General features: G+C 47.0%; 1 protein-coding gene across 4 annotated transcripts in view; it reads left to right on the forward strand.

The window, feature by feature from the left end:
- Positions 1–17297, forward strand: part of NEURL1 (neuralized E3 ubiquitin protein ligase 1) — a 167672-nt gene extending 150375 nt beyond the window's left edge. For all 4 annotated transcript variants that reach the window (XM_072871172.1, XM_072871174.1, XM_072871171.1 and 1 more), the window contains 2 exons: positions 12829–12975; positions 14314–17297. In XM_072871172.1, the coding sequence (XP_072727273.1) occupies positions 12829–12975; positions 14314–14555 (389 nt within the window). In that variant the 3' untranslated portion in view covers positions 14556–17297. The remainder of the gene's footprint in view (positions 1–12828; positions 12976–14313) is intronic.
- The last annotated feature ends 2255 nt before the right edge of the window (positions 17298–19552 follow it).

Raw genomic sequence — 19552 nt, forward strand, 5'->3', positions numbered from 1 at the left:
GGTCCTGAAACAGGGCAGAGAGGGTGTGTCTCACCAGAAGGACAGAATTGCGTCCTCACACAGAATTCAACAGAACATGGACTTGAACGCAGGCCTTCTGCAACCTGGGCAAACCTCCTGCTAAGCAAGTAATTTCCTAGTCCCTGTGTATGTCCTCCCTACCTGCTCACAAGCTCAGCCCAAACCAGTACACTCCCAGGACATGTTTTAGATACGTCTGTGTTTGGATCCATGAAATGAAATCTGCTGAGTTGGAAAACTCCTCACTACCTGTATTTGTGACTACATAACAGATTTTTCTGGCCTCGGTCACTGGAGGAGAAGCTGAAAATGGGCTATTGTTCTTAAGTGAGATGTAAGTGAAAAGAAACAGACTTGCTGACCTTGCCTCTCTCAAGGAGAGGGTAGGACCCTGCTGAGTGTACAGTTCTATCCACGTCAGCTTGGGCAGCAAGCTGCTATCTCCCAGTTAAAAGCTATGGAATTGGAGCTTGCCTATAATCTTCAACAGGTATTAAAATACAAATAGGGCTTTTCAGACCTATGTTTCCAGTATAACAATGCTGGGAGCAGTACAGTCCCAGTATCAGTACAGTATCAGTACAGTGCAGCTGCCCAGAGAAGAGCACTGACGCTGTCCCAACACTGCACATCTCTGCAGCTGCAGTAATTATATGGATCAGCAATTTTCTGACAGAAGGCAAAAAAAATAATGAACTCCCATCTCTAGCTTTTGCAATGTTATTAGGGAGGTGATGTGCACTGTTTGCACTGCAGTGGAACAGATTATGGTGCTTGCCATAATATCTGCCATTATAATATTAGAAAATGTAAGAAGAATATGAAGTGTTCATCTTTCTAATGACAAGCTCCATCTTCAGAATGCAAACAAGAGTAATTTTGTGTGATCTATCTTTTGTAGTTTGAGCTTTATATCACAGGAGAAGACATGTTTATAGCCATCTTTTTCTAGTTGTAATGGAAAAAGTGAAGTTCCATATCCTTGAAAAGAAATGAGACACAAATACTGCAAGAGGCATAATTGTACCAAACCTATCTTAAATAGCAGATGTCATTCTGTTTCTGGGGGCATACCATTATTATATTAATCAAAGCATGTTATGCAGTGTTAAGGGAACATCAGCACTACAGCCAACTATAAAATTAAATGAAAGTTGCTGGTTTTTCTTCCTCTCCAGCTTTTCTGTTTTGTTTGGAGGACGGAGAAGGTGGAGAGCAGCAATGCCACTCTTACACCTAGAGAAGGTTTATTTTTGACTCAGAAAATAAGATGGCTCAGGGTTTTGATCACTGTATACTATGTTTCATGCCTTGAGATTAGTTATATGGTCCTGACCCAGGACGGGACCAAGCTCAGGTCCCTCATGGCTTGTGGCTTTACCACAGAAGCTGACATTTGCTGACCACAGTTACTCCACAGTGTTGGGGATACAACACATTTCCTAATCTAAATATCAGGGGAGACCATCTCTACCCAGGCTGATGGTCTTAAAGAACTCTGTAAGAGAGGAGGGCAGCGTGGGGTTGGTTTGATAGTAAAGAATTCTGACTTCTGTTTCCATTTTGTCAATCTGGCATCATATACTGGGAATATATTTGCTGTAGGAGAAATAAAAAAGCAGAAAATAAAGACGAGGCTGGAAACACCATTTTTCTTTATGTCACCCCAGCTAAAGGGAAATAAATGAAACCCAAGCACCTCTATAGAGGCCACAGTCATCTGTAGTGGGAGGTAGAAGGATGTCAATTTGTTGCAAAGAAAAGGTTAAAAGGCAACTTGACCACATAAGATAAATGAAAGAGGAGGGCACTTTAATGTAGCAGATAATAGCATAAAATTATCAAGCTGCTGGAAAATGAAGGGACACAAATTTAAATTAAACATAAGTGAGAGTAATTAACTACAGGAACCAGCTATTGAGGGAGGCAATAGATCTTTTTGTCAGGATTGGAAATCTTTCTAAATATTTTATACGTAAAGTGCTGGTCTTAATTCAGAAATTCTGTGGGTTATGTGTATAGGACAACCAAACAGAAACCCAGAACATCAGGCATGTAGAAATGAAACAGTCTTTGCATATCCTTTAGGAATTCCATTAGTTCAGGCTTGGGTTAGGTTTTTTTAGGCATCATTCCTGTACAGTTGACAAAACCAGCCTATTAAATTTGATTTACTGCTTTCAGCTTTTGCTGGTAAGCATTTCAACTCACACACAGTTTTATCGACAGCTCTGAAAGGTTGAAATGAGCCAGTCTGGATACATTGGTCTGGTTTTGGTCTGGTTTTGGTGGTGTAATTCATTTATGAAGTTAAATTGATCGACCCCATAAGGTTTTAAAATGTATGACTCATGTCTGGAGGAGCTATCACAGCAATAAGTTTATATATTTAGTATTTGGGGATCCAAATGGTTGGGGATATTCTTTCATTTTCTTTTGTCTCAAAGTGAATTACCAGCATGTAAAACATCTTCTTTTGTCTCCTTTATTTTGGTTTTTTTGGTGTGGTTTCCCTTGTGAATTTCATCCGTTCCAGTAATACTGAAGTTTTCTTTTGAGCAATGAAATAACATGTTCCATCAACAGTCATACTAATGAAGCTGAGTTGCCAACTTATCTGTGTCCTTTCTATCTATGCGCTTCAATAACTCCAACCCCACCAGAACAGCTGCACAATATTGCAGCTCTCTGGATGTCTCCTAATGCTGGCCAAGAGCCAGCATTAAGCCTGAAAAAAACAACCCAAGAGCCAGCATTTGGTGTGGGTAAGTCTGTATTCACATGCATGCTGGATAAATGCAGAGTGTGTGTGGGCTAAGCTCTCCTGCCTCCTTTACTGTGAGCACTGAGTTGGGGCTCCTACTTAGCTGCCCATTGCAAGATATTTAGAAATCAGTTGTTGCTGGGGTTTCCATCTTTCTTTCAGACTTTCCTGAAATTGGTCAATGGGCTTAAAACTGGGGAGGAGAGGAAGGAAGAGCTGACCAGTTGCTCCCGTGCTGTCCCAGGACTCCAGCATCCCATGGCAGAGCACCTGTCTCTTCCAAAAGAGTTCTCCACTCTGGGTGCAGTTATACACTTACTTTGCACATACAGTTAACTGCAGCAAGTGTGCAAAATATTTAAATGATTGTTGGTGTGTACAGCTGTTATACACACTGCCCATGGTGCAGACAGCCGGTACAGTTTGTAGAGAAGTGTCTCACACAGGCAGGGAGAATCCGGGATTTTGGTTCTCCAGCTCTAAATGTATAAGTTTCTCCTGTTTGAGAGAAGCTGGCTAGTTCTTTGCAGTAGTAAATCACACACCCTCATCTCTGATCTCAGATGTGAGGTTACCCATTTGGGAACTTGATCCTTCTCTGCCTTGGTTTATTCCAGTGATGTAGAAATTGCAGAGTTAAATACAGCACAGGAGAAACCTGATAAATGCATAACATTGTTGCACAGAAATGCACATAATTAATTGCTTCCTTTAACAAGCATTCAGTTAGAAGTGCCCCAGAGTTTTATCGTGCATGTTTTTTTTTATTTTGGAAACATTTCCCACTTGTATGGAAAAGGGACTCATTAAGCTGATCAGGATCTAACAGGCCTGTGTTGTGTGGCACGTAACTGCCTGTAGTTCCTATGCACTGCAAGGTACATGGTATTTTATGGCGTTAGAGACTAGGGGGGAAGGAAGAGAGTTAATATTCAGTGCCTCTTGGAAAGAAATCCACTTGTATTAATTGATGCCTCTTCATAAACCCTCCTATCATGCATGGTTTTATCTTTCATTGCAAGTGAAGTACACATTACTGATGTTAAGTTGTAAGAGCTGCACAAGAGCATTACAGTGTCTGTAACTTCTGGGCTTGATTCTAGCACTGCACAGGGCTCTCCAGTCATATCCTGTTTTATATTCATTGTTTTAAAGGAGAATTACCACAAAGGGAAGCTGTTGTGTTAGAGAGGACAGGTTGCTTAACAACTTGTGCCTTGGAAAACTTCACAGTTACGGAGAATTGGATGCAGCCAAATGCTTGTCCCTTGTGGTCAGTGTCAGCAATGTCAGAGTTAATACCTGCTTGTGGCACCTTTGTACCATCCAGCTAAAGATCTCATCACACGTGACACATAATTAAGCCACACTTGCCATGGGTCAGTCAGTGAGCGTTAGCCTGTGTACTGAGGTACCAGCCGGCATCTGGGTAAAGGCTGGGCAAAGCAAGCGGACCTCCTCTAGGTGAAAGCCACAGGGCTTGCAAATGTTTTGTCCTCTGCACGCTCTCCTCCACAAAAGCAGAAATGATTGTTGTCACTAGGATAATAAACTACCCCTGGCTGCAGTGAGATGTTCATAGTAAGTGATGTATTGATCTCCCTTATCTCATAACGCCTTTGCCTGCCTACAGTGAATATACAGGATATGGGATCATATACCAGCCTCTTTGAATTGCAGCTTGTCTGTCAGGACAAATAAAAATCTGCTTATTCTTTGAACTAACACTGGCATGAGTTAGTTATTCTGGCTACTGTGAGAGTGACATAGCAGACTAAACTCTTTCTTTTCCTTCTTTGTCAGATGCCTTTTCATCCAGCAGAGTGTCCCACAGAAATTCAGAGCAGTGCTGGCCAAGAAAAGTGAAAGTATTCGTTTCCTGTATGCCTCTGCCACCCTATTTATACATGTCCCTCCTGGAGAAGCACAGACCTTGGAGGGGCTGGGTTAGGCAGCAGTTTTCCTTCTGCTCACAGAACCACTTTTGCTCAGATACTCTGAGCCAAATGGCCTTTTTGAGGTGGAGCTGAAAAAGGTGCTGTTATGAACAGAAGCATTTTTGATCAGGGTAATTCATATCTGTGATCTTTTAGAGGGCTTTTTGGTTTGTTTTTCTTAAACAAGACGAAAGCTCCAACTCTCATTTTTCATGCGGTTCAGCTACTCAATCCAGGCTTCTTTTTTTACCTCTTACTGATCTAAGTATCTCTCTGGGTGCTTTGTTAGTCTAGGATTTCTCAGGTTGAGAGATGGAGCCCCATTAGATGCTCTTTCACTTCAGTTCAGCTAGATGTTCATTACATGGTGTTCATGCCCTCAGGATTTTGCAGGATGAAGTGCTGAGTAGCTGCTGAACTTCACCTATCAGGTCAGGAAAGATACATTGTAAGTTTGCTGCATGCTCTTTTCTTTCCCACAGCACATTGGGCTTGGGCTGGGAGAGTTGCTGGATCAAAAACTTCTGTGGTGTCTGGAGCTTTCGTATTTCTCCTGCTTAACTGGAGTGTGCATATGGCTGCAGGAGGGTAATAGATGTGCTGGTGCCCTGCTGCCCTTCTGGACACAGCAGACAGCAATGCTCTGGTGAGGCCATGAAGTACACTCCTTTTCTGATCCACATGAAAGTCTGAACTGTTGTTCTCCATGTGGTTTGGATCTAGCTTTTACTTCCCTGAACAATGGTTGTCTGATACCCATCTGCAAACACAGGCCTTATGGTTTTGCATGCAAAATCTGCCAGGCTGTTTTTGACTTGTTTCCAGATATTTCTGTAGCATAATGCAAAATGCCTTACGTTTTCATGGGCTTGTGAAGAACAAAATCTAATATTGTTCTGTTCAGAACAGTTTTAAAATCCCCCAGGAAATACTTGAATGCAAAAAACCCCATGGACCATCAACTGATGTCAGTCACCTGAGAGGCAGAGATGAGTTGCAGCATAGAGGCTGGGCTCTGAGAGCATGGTTGGCCAAATAATATCGAGCCCAAGGGGAAGGAAGCTCTGGTTTCTAATCAAATGCAGTATTGTTCCCATTACCGTGGGAACATAACAAATGGCCGTGTAAATACATGTATTTTATAGCATTCAGAAGTGATGGATATGCTTACATCCTTCCCTAACGTTATTGTTGATCTTTAACTACCATATGCCCAGGCAGCAACAGGTGCTTTGTTCCTTTGTTTTAGCATGATGGATTCAAAAGTCCCTGTTGGGCAGGACCTGAGTGGCCCTGGGGGACTGAATAGCTCTCCTGCAGCCTTGGCTGGAGCCAAGAAAATGTGATAATGTGCAGAAATGTATATGGCTGCTCTTTGGAGCAGACAACACGCTGTGGGTAGGGCTGTCATTTTAGTATTGACACTGTCTTGCTGAAACCATGTTTGGTATTTGCAGCTCTCTCTATAGCTGATGGAACATTTGCATTAGTGAAAACCAGTTACTGAAATAAAACATGGAAGCATTTAGCTCTTGCAAAGCTTGTCTTGATAAACCCCACCATTTAGTGGATGTGCCACTGATGGAATACCAAAGTTTCTAGTATCAGTGTGAATGGAGAGGTGGTAGTCTGACATCTGCCTGGGGAACATCCAAAGAAAGAAACTTCATCTTTCTTCCTGGGAGAAGACAGGAAAATACCCAGGACATCTCCGTACACTGTGTCTTGCCACTAGATTGCAAGGTCAAGAGAATACATGTTTAGTGTACGGTTCCCCACTGCATCTTCAATATGGGCTTTTGCTCTTGTAATATGCAAAATAGCTGTGTAATTCCACCGGTCTGCATTCTCTAATAGTTAAAAGTGTCTCTCTACCTTTTTCTGAAATGGGGGGATGAATAGATGAAAAAGTAAAGGGGGAAAGTTCTACACAAGCTACATCCATGAGCAGAAAAAAAAAAGACGTATGTAGGAGATTTTCCAGTAAAATGATAGTAAGGACCAAAATTGAGGCCCCAGTTGTACCAGTCTTGCACATGGTTATTTATCAAGGGTATTCACGTACTAGTGGTCACTATAAAGCCAAAGATCTGTAGATAAGATAAGTAGATAAGATTAAGCAAAGGGTGAAGTTGCTCTAGTGTCCAGTCTCAGTAACATCACGGCTCATTCACACTGCAGGAGCCCATGTGTTATGGGATGGACCTCCATAGGCAGATGTTCACATGAGCTCAGTACCCACAATTGTGCCAGATTTTTGAAAGAACCTTGATCCTATTGAGATAACAAAATCAATGGCCCTGATACATTGAGAGTATTAAATGTGAGACTGGATATTGAGCAGTTTTTGAGATAGGGGAATTATTTTAGCTGACAGGCTTAAAAATCTGGCTCCTAACAAAGGGAAATCAAGTTGAGAGTTTTGAAAGGCATCTAAATGACTATGACTGTCAGGTTCCCAGTGCTCACTGGACTAAAATGTATGAGAAGTGCACAGCTCTCTTGAGCACCCTTAAATATGCCAGTTGAAGGCTGCAGCCAGATTTCAGCAGCTGTTCTCATCTTTTCCACTGTGTGCTGGAAGCTCTGGGACCTGCGGATGGATGGAACAACATTGAAAAATCTGTGATTACTATTGGTAATTACCTGATCTTTATTAGCTGTCCTATTTATGCAGCAAATGTGTTACAAAAAGAGAAGGGGCTGTCAATGTGCTCCACATGATACTCAGCATATGGGCAAGTCAGTGTGTTGCATAAGACTTTATCTTCCTTAGAAACTATGGCAGGAGGCTCCCATATTTTGTCTTTTAGGTACAATGTTTAGTTAAGATCCTGGCATAGTCCTCAAGATGGGTTTGGGTAAGGAAAGCCAATTAAAAAGGTGAAGATGATCAAACTATGTGAGCTGTGAGTTGGACAGTAGTGGTCACTTACTGACAGCAACCTGTAAGCCAGGAAGAACAAAGTTTAAGTTGGATGGGTTCAAAGGGGAAAGAAAAAGATAGCTCTGGAGTGCAGACTGAGTGGTTATACATTATTTTTATAATGCACGTGAAATAGTCATTAAGAGCCTAGACAGGTAATGCATATAGCAGGGGGTAAGTGAACCACCTGAGATGGTGTTTGGTATTGCCAGAAAGCATTCTGAGGGTAGAAGTCACGATATTCATTCCTGTTTGCAGCCAGCAAACACTGGGTATTGCTCATTTGTTTCTTTTCATCCTTAAAAGTGAAGCCTCCAGACTATGCAATAGCATATTTACACTTCAAAGCAGCAGACATTTTCAGCCTGTGGAGTCTGGTTTCTGCAAGTCTTCCACAAGCACAGTCCCAGTGCTCTGATGGAAACATTGTGCTTGCAGGCCTTTTGGGTTAAGATCTGAAAAAGTGCAATGGGACTATATAATGTTGAATTTAATTTTGAGGGGGAAAGGGATAAGGGAGCGAGACAGAGAGTTAGTAAAACGGGTAGAGTCTTACTTTTGTCTCCTTATGAACATGAACACTCCTCCCCACACTGGAACAGTATGAGAAATGCCCTGGTCAAATCCCAAGAAGTTACTGGGTACCTTTCACTGGCTGATGGATGTTTTTCATAATCTGATGGAGGCACAGGAATGGCCCTGCCCCTCTATCACCTCTCTCAGGAATAGATAGCAGATTAAGAAATGTGTTATGAACATGTTAAACTGGTAGTTTCCCAGCTTTCAGCGATCCAAAGTCAACAGTCATAAGGAAGCAACATGCTCTTTGGCATTACTTTACTTTTCTCTCCTCTCCATCTCAGCTGTAGTTTGAGTGGGAGTCTTAATATACTGCTTGCTAGCAATGGGTTGGGAATAGCTGCCGAACAGATTCGTGGCAGCTAACTCCCTGCTCTAGGCCACAGAGATGGCCTGGGGATTTACTTGCATCATAGCAAATGCCGTTAAGCATGCTCAGGAGAATACAGACAGCGCATTGCTCTTCCCACCTGGTTTTGTTGTTGTGGTTGTTTTCCAGTTCTCTCTCTGGGGCCTACGCAGTAATAAGCAGGTCAACATAATCACTTTGTTATGAGAAAGAAATGTAGAAATAATATTTTTATAAATGAATTAAGGGGGAGAGCTAATTGAAAATTTTCTGTATTTTTAGGGAGCATTGACATTGTATCTGGCCTTCTTACCAACGTAAATCCTTCAGTGGCACAGCTCTCTCCAGATAGCTGCCATTAAGAGAGATGAGCAAAAAGATGTCTGCTTAAAAGTTGGGACAGCCTCAGGAGATATTCCCTGAGAGTGGATTGCAATGTTCTGGGGAACCACCCTGTTCACCACAATAGACACAGAGAGCCCAAAGCATCTCTGAGGGCCACAGCTGCTGTATTTTGGTCACAGTTAGGACATTCTGTAAAAGGGCAATTATGGATACAGATAACTATTCTCATAAAAATCATAAATGCTGGATGGGATTCCAAGAGACTACCTACTTCACCTTCCTGTTCTTAAAGAGCTCTAATGATGGAGATGCTATAGTCTCTCTAGGAAGTCTGATTGCTTTACAGTGCTTCACTATCTACATAACGTCTAACCTGAATACCGTAGGAGTCTGAACCCATGATTTCTTATCCAGAACTTTCACAAAGAACTGATTGTTTCTTTTCTCCTTTTAGCAGTCTGTGAAAAATGTTGCCATCTTAAAATCATATAATCATACAACATTTTAGGTGGGAAGGGACCCCTGGGAATTATCTAATCCAACCTGCTGCTCAAAAGAGGGCTAACTTCCAAGTTAGCACAAGATCATGTCCAGTCAAGTTTTGAGTATTTCCAGGGACAGAGATACCACAGTGCCTCCAGGCTCCTGCTCCAGTCCTTAACCAGCCTCATATGACCCTGGATTGGCGCAACCTTTTCATAACAGGACGGCATTGTTGATTTACGATCATCTGGTGACCTCCAGCAATCCCCAGGCCTTTTTCTGTAGGACAGCTGTATTTGTAATTGAATGGACTAATTCTCTGTCCTGTATTTGGGTAGCTGATTATCTCTGCTTAAGTGCTGCATTTTGCATTTGATCATATTGAATACCATCCCATTTATTTCTGATCCTATTTCCAGTTTGGCAAGACCATTTTGAATTACAAACCTTTAGCATACTAGCAGCCTTTCCTGGCATGATGTTGTCTGTACATTCCATGGTAATACTCTTTTCTACTGAAAGTATAATACTCTATTTCCTTTTGTGGGTGGACATACAGGTTTGTTTATTTGCACCTCTCCCAGAGTGATGACAGAAGTACAGAGAAAGAGTCAATCTGCATTGGATTTTGCTAATAATTGGACTTTGCAAAGATAAAACAGCAAATGGAATTTATTAAAAATCCATTTAAAGGTGATTCCAGCGTGTTTGAGATCAAGCATGAGACAAGTTAGCAGCAGAGACAATTTATCTGTGGGCTTTACAGAGAGGAAGAACATTTCTAAATCATTATTTAAATTGATTTATTTAGAATTATTTAATGTTTTAAAATCATGGTTTGAAAGCTAGCTCTTGTTGGGAGCTCTGTGCACACAATGAGCACGTTTGGCCTTGAGCACATGTATCTGGTTTTAGTTAAGCCAAGCTGGCCACACTCATTCCACCCTGCACATGATCTCATTCCATGCTCCTTGTCATGGTATCTGCACACCATCCAGCAATATATTAACAGCGTGAGTAATGTGTCTTATATTGATTATTCTGTCACCAAGGGAGAAGTGTGTCTTGTCTGGTAGGGAACTCAGATTGTCTTAAACAAAGCGCTATACTTATGCTGTAGAAAAGTCAAGAGCTGCGCCTTGTGTTAGGAGAAAGAATTGGGAAGGTGTGTGCTGGTCCTTGGGTCGTGGGTAAAGCCATTTTGGGACTCAGACCAGCCACAACCAGAGAAGATTGTGGTTTCTGCACTGACGAGCTCTCCTTGCACTGTGGAAAGGCCGTTTGCACTGCTGCCAGCATGCTTCGTCAGTTCATATTCTGTGACACTTGGGGCACCTCCAAATTCTCCTATTAGCCTGGAAAAAAATGCTCTTAATAGTCTTTATTTTGCATTTAATGAAATGACCAGGTTGGTGTTAGAAATGCAATGTGCTGTGTGTCAGCCGAGTGGAAGAAATGTCTCCAGGCTGCAGGGAGGAGAGGGAAGGCTTGAAAAACTTGTTCAGCTGCTCAGTGTTCATATTTGTTCTGTGTGCAGTGAACGAGCTGAAATCTGTGCCCCTGCTGGGCCTGTTTACAGTGTGTGTTACCCACAGGGCACGTTTTCTGCTATGGTCATCTGTCAGATTGGAGGGGAAGGGCCATTGCTAGTGGCTGTCATTAGAGGCTGTATCATTCTCTTTGCATATTTACTGAGCTAAACTCCAGCCTCAGCTCCCGTCTGTGTGATAAAGGAGGTGCCTCTCTACAGCATCTCAAGTGTGAGAGCCCCAAAGCCCTTTATAGAGGCTAATTCCACTTCAGATTTTGCCTGTGAGCAAAGCGCTCCTCATTTGAAGAGGGGTAAAACTGAGGGACTGAAGGCTGAAGCGAATTGCTTATTCTCCCATATGCAGTCCTCAGAACAGATTTCGACCCAAACATGACCCCCCCTCAGTCCCTGTGCTACACTTAAACTGCTCAGTCTTGTTCTGCTAAAAAGGGCACAAGAATATGGCATCGGCTGCTGCGCTTTTGCTTTTTTTGCACAATCCACAGTTGGCACTTGGAGTCCCTTCTTCCCAGGTTTGGTCCTCCTTGGCTTGCTAGCCTCCCTGCAAATAGGAACTGAAGGACCTTTCTGGTGCACGGGGTTTTCCTGGCCTCCTACTGCTGCTTTTTCTCTGGAGAGTAGCCTCCGACTCATCGAGGACACTGCAGATCCAAACCTTCTGTGTCTCTTGGTTCCTTTTATGGTAACATGAAGAAGTCTTAGCATTTCAGTTCTGATTTGGAGTTACCCTGGTTGTCTTCTCAGCTGGGGAACTAGAAACTTTAACTTTAAAACCATAGCAAACTAGTTCTTACCACCAAGAAACCATACCTTCATGCACGTGTATGCCGCTGTCTCACCCCTGTCTTACTGAAGACCGGGCTGCATCGTTAACAATGAAATTCCCCTACAAAACCTTTGCAGCAGCTAGAGTTTTAAGCACTCCCATTTTTTTCCCTTCTGGAAGGGGCTTTAAGATACTTGTCATTATAACAGCAGAAGAAAGAGACCGAGACAGAGGGAAGGTGCCAAGCAGGCTGTGGGGCAGAGCTGGCTTTTCTGGCAGACCACACTAACACAGAGGTGATGGTGGGCAGTGAGAGCAGGAGGTCCTGGAGCTGGGGACACCTAGAATGGACTTGAAGGGGCTCTGCACTCTTGAGCTATCGCATCCAGACATGTGGGGAGTGGAGAAATGGTTCCTGTTTGCAGGGGGAGAGGTGTCCTTGTTCATCCCAGAGCCAAATGCATTTTGGTGACTTGTCTCTTGTCTGGCGTGAAGAGGTTTCTACCCAGATTTCTGTTCTCACCTGCTATCCCCACCTCTGACAGAGGCCACCCTACAAAAGAGGCAGAGCAGTGAGCAGAGCTAAGTTTTCCTGATTGCCTGGGAAGTTCTTGAGTGACTTTGCATGAATTTGTCAGAACCTGGGATGATGCATTTTGCGCTGGGTTAGTGTAGAGTGCTTTGACAAGGTGATATGTTCTTGTGCTGGAGTCCAGCCCACCGTACTGCAGGCTGTGTCCTCTACTGGCTACAAGCCCATCGCTGGATATAGTGCTGACGGTGCATATGAGCATTAAACCATAAGGAAAGTAACTGCGCTTAATGACTTGAGACACGTTTAGGGGCAGAAACAAAGGGTTGTGGATGACTAAAGGAGCTCCAGCAAATTTCAGGGGCTGTGGGAGCTCAATGTCTCTTCAGGGCCAGCTGCTAGCATTTAAAAAGGCATATGAGGTTTTTTTTTCCTTTATCTCTTCCTAGATTTCATGCTGACAAGACACAAATCCTGACAAGCACTAAGAGCTACACCCCCTGCCACATATCCCCAGCGCCTCATCGGCCCAAATTTTTAAAAGTAACTGTGGGTTTATTTTCTTGTGGTGCAGGTTCCACCATATTAGCTGAGCGGCTGGGGCTGTCCACACCAAGCTCGCCCACATCGACACCCAGTTCCCCCACCGTCCTCTGCAGTGGCGTCTCTGACCCCATATTGTCTACATGTGGCTCTGGCCCCCTCTGCAGCTCTATCAGTGGTAAGTGCGGTGGGATCCCCCCTCTGCCTTTCCTTTGCCTCCCTCTGCCCGCTCCTGCACTGCCTCCCTTCACAGTCTCAGGCTTGTCTCCCAGAAGGACCCTAAAACCACAATGATCAACAGTCTCCTGTCAGCTGTCTCAGGGAGGAAGGGAGAGCCTCTGCAAAGTCTATTTTCAGTCTGTTTTACGTGGAAGCTGCTTAGATGCCCCGACAGCAATATTTCTCCAACGCTTTTCATCATGAAAGGTCCCAAGGGAGGCAGCAGAGTTTCTGTTACGTGCGTGGCCCTGTGATGAATAGCTCCTTCTGGAGAGCTGTGTGGCACTGACATGTTGCACGCTAGCTTAGACTGGAGTTACGGGTATGCCTCTCTCCCTCTCCACACACCTACAGTACCCTCTTCAGAAAAGCAGTATTGGTATTTCTAATATGCCAATGAATTCCAGTGAGATTTAGATAAATGTACATACAGTAGAAAAATGATAGGCTGTTCTGCAGCATTTTTAAAACCCCAGGGACCTGCATGATCCCAAGGCATTGATGGTAGGATATATAACTTACCAAGTCCTTGTCATTGTTGTCCAAACCAAGAGTGTTTTTCGCTGAAGGTACCTGTCAGTGTCAAGTCTAATAACTGGTGACAGCAAACATTCAGATTTTTAACGGGTTTTTGGGGGAAAAAAACCCAGAAATTTTCTCATTATCTTGCTACCTCATCTGGCTTCATTGGGGAGGCCTCATTATGAGTGTGCTGTGAGCATAATTACTGCAGCCCCTCGTAGCTCTCGAAGCAACGTACCCGCTATGAGCTAGATGCTGTCCATGTGGGTACCACCACACTCCTGTCCTGAAGGATCCACACAGGGTGATTTGTAGCCAGGCATTGTGGTCCCACATCCCTGGATCGTCCCTAGAGATGCAGCATTGGTTGTCTTGGGAGCTGCTGCCACCGTGTGCCACCTGGCCTCTCCCTTTTCAAAGCAGATGGCTTGATCCGCCCCTCCTGATTTTTCCTCCTTTGTTAATGTTTAGACAACGGTTTGAAAATGTGAAACTGCTCTTTGTCCCTGCTGCGTGGAAACAGCTGCCTCTTGGTTTGGTCTGCGTGGGCAGCAGATCCCAGCAGATACTGCCTTTCCGCTGCCCTGAGCCTTGGCATGTGAACCAGGGCTCAGTGAGTGGGACAGCAGGTCACTGGAAGGACCCCTGATCCTGGAGCATCCATGTCTGCTAGGGCATGATTCCTCCCTCTGTAGCTGGCTTCAGGGCAGAAATTACTCTGGGATGTCAAGAAGCCTTTTAAGCAGCATGAGTGACCCTGTTCTTTGCGTTTCAGGCACAGCTCCCAACTCTCCCATCAGCTTGCCTGAGTCACCCATCTCCCCGTCTGTCTCAGGGCCCTGGGGAGATGAATGCACCATCTGCTACGAGAACATGGTAGACACGGTCATTTACTCCTGTGGACACATGTGTCTCTGCTATTCGTGTGGGCTGAAGCTCAAGAAGATGGCCAACGCTTGCTGCCCCATCTGCAGACGGGCCATCAAAGATATCATCAAAACATACCGCAGCACTTAGAGCAGCAGCAGATGGGGACTGGGCAGGTGGGGAGGAGGCTGCGAAACAACACAGCTCTTGGTCTCTATTCATCATCCAGGAGATTCAAAAACCATCACCCACCACCACCCTGATCCTCTCTTCCATGGACAACAGATGAGACAAGCTTAGATGCTGCTCTTCTACCCTCCAAGCAAGCCCTGGGGCTGAACTCCAGTGTGTCAGGGAAGTTGCAATGGACTACTCTCCCTTGTGGATTTTAAACTTTATCTCAAAAAAACCCAGCTGGTGCAATCATCCCTTCTCTACACCATGCACAGTGGAGGGGAGTCTCCAATGTTTAGCAGGGACAGCAAGTGGTAAAAGGTTCAGTGCTACACATCTCCTTCCGGAGACACCCCGCATGCAGAGGACAGCTTAGCAGAAGAGGAGAAACAAGCAACATGCTTCCATGTACAGCCAGCCTGACCGTAGGAAGCCCCTTAGAAAGGACGGAGTGAGACAAGCTTTGACCCAGCAAGCGAGGTGCAGTGAGCGCATTCACAGCAGAAAGGCTGGGGCCAGTGCAGAAAAGGACCCAGGATTTGTGAAGCAAAACCCACCCCATGTCCGCAGGCAGAAGAACAGCCCCGTGGCAGCCGCCCGAGGGCTGTCCCCTGCTCCTCCCTCCCTGTTCCCTGCGGGAGGCATTCATGGCGGGTTTGGCAGCCAGCACTGGCACTGGCCCTGCTCCCTTCCAGCAGCGTCCAGCCACCTCCTGTCGCCATCCTGTTGCATGACGAGCGGCTCTCAAACCCCACCACCACCGATTTGCCGTGGCTTGTCCCGAATGGTCTCCACGCAGCACGAGGGATTCGGCAGCATCTCTGCCCCCATGGGCCTGCAGGAGAGGAAGATGCCTCTCCCTCGCCTTTCCTCCCCCTAGCATCCAGACAGCACTTGTGAGGGAGAAAATAAAAGAAAAAAGGAAACAAAAACCCCAACCCCACTGGGGAAGAATGTAAAAACCCACATGTCTGCGGGTTTCATTTACTGGTAACTTTATCACTGTGCTTTAAGACAAAACCAGCCAGGTGGTACTCAGCCCTTCACAGCCAGCCCGCCGGCAGGACATGGCTGTCCTTACATGTTAGGAAGAGAGAAAAGAAAAAAAATAGCTTGAGGGGTTTAGTTTGCTTTGGTTTATTTAAATAAATCCCCTTCCTTCCTGCCCCAGTTGGGAACCTCGCTGTCCCCATGGTGGGCCCCTGTAGTGGCAGCCCCCATGGTTGCAGTGACGACCACTGCTCCGCCATGTCTGCCAGCCCTTGGGCCCAGGCAGGGTGGCTCCGCAGCAGCAGGAGCTGCCTGTCTGCCCTCTGGTCCCATCCTGCTGCCTTCCAGGGCCATGTGGGAAGAAGAGACGGTGTTTGGGCCCTGAGGGGTGATCAGGGCTGGGGCGAGCAGCAGTGTCATTCACCCCGCCCTGTTACCCAGCAGGCCAGGCCAGGGAAGGCCCTGGAGTTGCACCCTCCTGCTGAGCCTTTTCCTGCGCCCCAGCATATGGCCACCGACAGGACATGGGGAACAGCATGGCATAGGGATAAAAGCATTTAACATACAGCTCGCTGCAGGGGGCATCGTGCCCGCCCAGGCAGCAGGTGGGTGAAGGAGCAGTCGCAGAGGCTGCTCCCAAGAGCGCCTGGAAAACATGTCCTCGCCCTGTCCTCTCGAGGAAATGAAAAAAGAGGCTACTAGCTGGAGAGCGCATTGGAGAGCCTTTCTCTAAAGGCACCGCCGTCACTGCAGCCTACCACGGGGGTGTGCGGCCACCCCCAGCCCGCCCCGGCGGGCAGTACTAACTTGAACGCTGATATTCTGGTTACAGGGATTTACATTATTTCTTTGCATACCTCTCACATACAGCCCTAACCCAGCCCTGCCCTGCAGTCCAGGCTGGCTGTCGAAAGCCCCAGAGTGCCATGGCTCCTGTGCCCGGACGCCCTCACTGCAGGGTGGGAGGAGGCCAGGTTGGCACGAGTCTGGGGGGTCCCAGCAGCCATGCCAGCAGCGCAGCCGGTCTGCAGGCATGCAGCGAGCCTCCAGCTTGCCTGAGGACAGAGCTGTGACCGGCAGACACAGGGAGCCTGTTTCAGTAGTTAGACAAACTCCAGTGCAAAGATTTTGGAGAGAAGAACCTAAGGGGTAGGAAGGTGTTGCTGAAACAGTGGATGTGGGGAAATGTGCAATAAGCAGCCTCCCGAGCCTTCACCATGCCAGTGGGACTGGTTCCCCTCCACACAGGGCAAGCCAAGGGGTACATTTTATTTTTCAAGAAACTCCATCCATGGGTACCAGTGCAGTGGTGTGAATTCCCTTTTCACCTTTCAAATTCAGAGTGTTTTAATATATAACTGTGTTTGTTTTACTGTGGACCAAACTCTAGGAGTTAGCAGAAGCTGAAAGCATCCCCCAGCATCCGAGCTCAAAAATTGGGGTTAACTCCTGCTCCCGGCATCAGCTGGCCTCCAATTGTGAGCAGGGAGGAGGAGAGCAAGGCTCTCTCCAGGGAGAAAAAAAAAACCAGCAAAAGCAGTAACAGTAACAACAATCCTAACCTTTTGTTTTGTTTGACTGGTGTAGGTTCCCACGTACCTCTGTGTTCTTGTGTCATTTGCATTTCATTGCTTTACTTTAAGATGTTTTGTGTTCTGTTTAAAGAGAAGAATAACTCATTGTGAAAAATTGGATAACTGTGATTGTGAATAAAGTTGATTTAGGTATCCTGCAGCAGCATGAGCAGCTGAGTATTTACCGTTTCCACAAGCGTGGCAAAAGACGATGAGCAGTGCAGTGGCGAGAGGCTGAGGTAAGAGCAACGGTGGCATGAGAGCCTCCTCCTTGGGGGGAGCTGGGTGGAGAGAGCTCAGGCTTTCCTTCAGTGCTTGAGGATGAGGGGGTGTTGACAGCTGGTCCCCTGATGGACCCCGTACACATGTAAGGAATAAAGGAAGCCACAAAAATAAAAGCGAGGGCTAACCACGTTCCTGCAGCTTAAGCCCCGTGCTCCTGAGCCTCTTCACACCTGCCCCAGAGAGAAGCTGTAGCTTCTTTCCTCTCTTTGCCTTGTTTGCACAGTCTCTCCTGAGTGCCTGCAACTGCAAAGAAAGACCTCACCAGCACAAGAGAGAGAAAAGCATGCTGTGAGGAAACCCAGGACCATGCTGCTCAGCCTGGTCCAGGGGCCAGGTAAGGGGCTGAAGATTAGGCAGAGCCGTAGCAATATAGCCAGGTGTCCCCACCACAGCTCTGCAGAGACAGGACAGCCCACCACCAGACAGAGGATCCCAGCCCTGAACCAAGCAACACGATGAGAAGGCCCACTGACAAGCTGTGGTCTGGCCCAGGGAGATGCTGAGGCAAGATGCAGATGCTTCCTCAGCATGTAGCAAGGGACAGAGGGACCCAAAGGGGATTTGGATACTCCAGAGTGATGCCAGTTCCACCAAAACCCGATAGCTCCTCTGCTGCAGGGATCTGCTCAGGAGCAGACCTACAACACAGCCATGTGAGATTTCCTCCTCATCCTTTTGTTTAACTATTCAGCCGATCAGAAACTGGCTGGATCACTCTCTCTTGTCACAGGACATACTTGAGTTGGCATCTTCTCCCTCAGTGTGGGTGCTCCATTTGCCAAGGGACAGGGACATCCCAGGAGAGGTGTCCTCTGCCTCTCCAGCTGAAGCTATTCCACTCTAGCAGCTCCCCAGTGGCCTGAAACTTTCCAGGCTGGGTAAAGCGAAACCACTTCTGCAACCCAGCTGTCTCCACCGCCACCCTGAGGAGCTCGTAGCCGCTGGGATAAGGCAAGTCTGCACACACCTGTGCTGCGCTCCAAGAGCTGTGCCCAGCTCCTGCTTTCCCAGGACACAAGGACCTCTGGGGGGTCTGGAAAGCCCTCTCTGGCCACAGCCCAGCCACGGGAAGCCTGCTCATCCCCTCAGGAGCAAGCAGGAGAGCTGCACAACACAGACTGCCCCTAGAAACTGGGGACGCTGACCTGCCAGACAGCCCCTGCCCGATGTGCTGAGCCCAAGTGCTGCCACACGTTAGGACAAGTGAAGTGCTGACGCTCTGGGACAAACTCAGACCCTCCCCTCCCCTGGCAACAGCAAGAGGGACCGGGGCAGGCGCCCCCATGCTTCCCCTCCGACAGCCCCAGCCTGTTCATTCCCTCCTGCAGCTGCCATGTGCAGTAGCCCCAGTGAGCTCTGCACCCCCATCTGCCGAGCGTCGCTGAAGCCACCCTGCCCCGACCCCCCTTCCCAGGCCGTCACCATCAGTTCACCACATCCAAACCAGATCTGCAGTTTCACCATCGCTCCCAAGCTATTCCCCACCGAGACCGAGCATGGCGCAGCCCAGACCTTCCCCCGCGCCGAGGCACCCCACCGCCGCAGCCCGCCCGCTGCTTCGGGCAGGGCCATCCCCGGCGGCGGCGGCACAGCCCGCGGGGCCCGAGCCCGCCGACCGCGCTGGGGGGAGGAGGCGGCGGCGCTGGAGGAAGGAGGCAGGGAGGATGCTCCGAAGGTGGCCCAGGAGCGGCAGAGCTGCTCCAGCATCGCCACCTGGTGCTCCGGACCCGGCACGGCACACAGCCGCTAATGGCTTTTTTTTTGGTTTTGTCCTTTTTTTTCCGCTTTCTCTCTCCCCCCCCCCGGTTGATTTTACTCCTTTTTACAAATACTATAAATACACATAAGTAGGACCAGAGAAATTTAGTCTGAGTGCAGCACAGCTCTGGTGGTGGCTCTCAGAGAAAAATGAGGAAGGAAGGGAGCAATTAACAGTGGGTTACAATATACACAGGGATACGCTAGTATATGGTGATCGCACCAGTCCAGAAAAACTCTTTCAACCCTAAGCTGGCTGGCTCACTCCACACACAGGGGAAGAGGGGGCACAGTTCCCAGGCACGCTTGTCACTAAGTTTGTGCCTTAAAATGCCGAGGACTGTGTGCTGCCTCAGATCTAATACC

This window comes from Ciconia boyciana, chromosome 8, assembly GCF_034638445.1.
Source record: "Ciconia boyciana chromosome 8, ASM3463844v1, whole genome shotgun sequence".
Lineage (NCBI taxonomy): Eukaryota > Metazoa > Chordata > Aves > Ciconiiformes > Ciconiidae > Ciconia > Ciconia boyciana.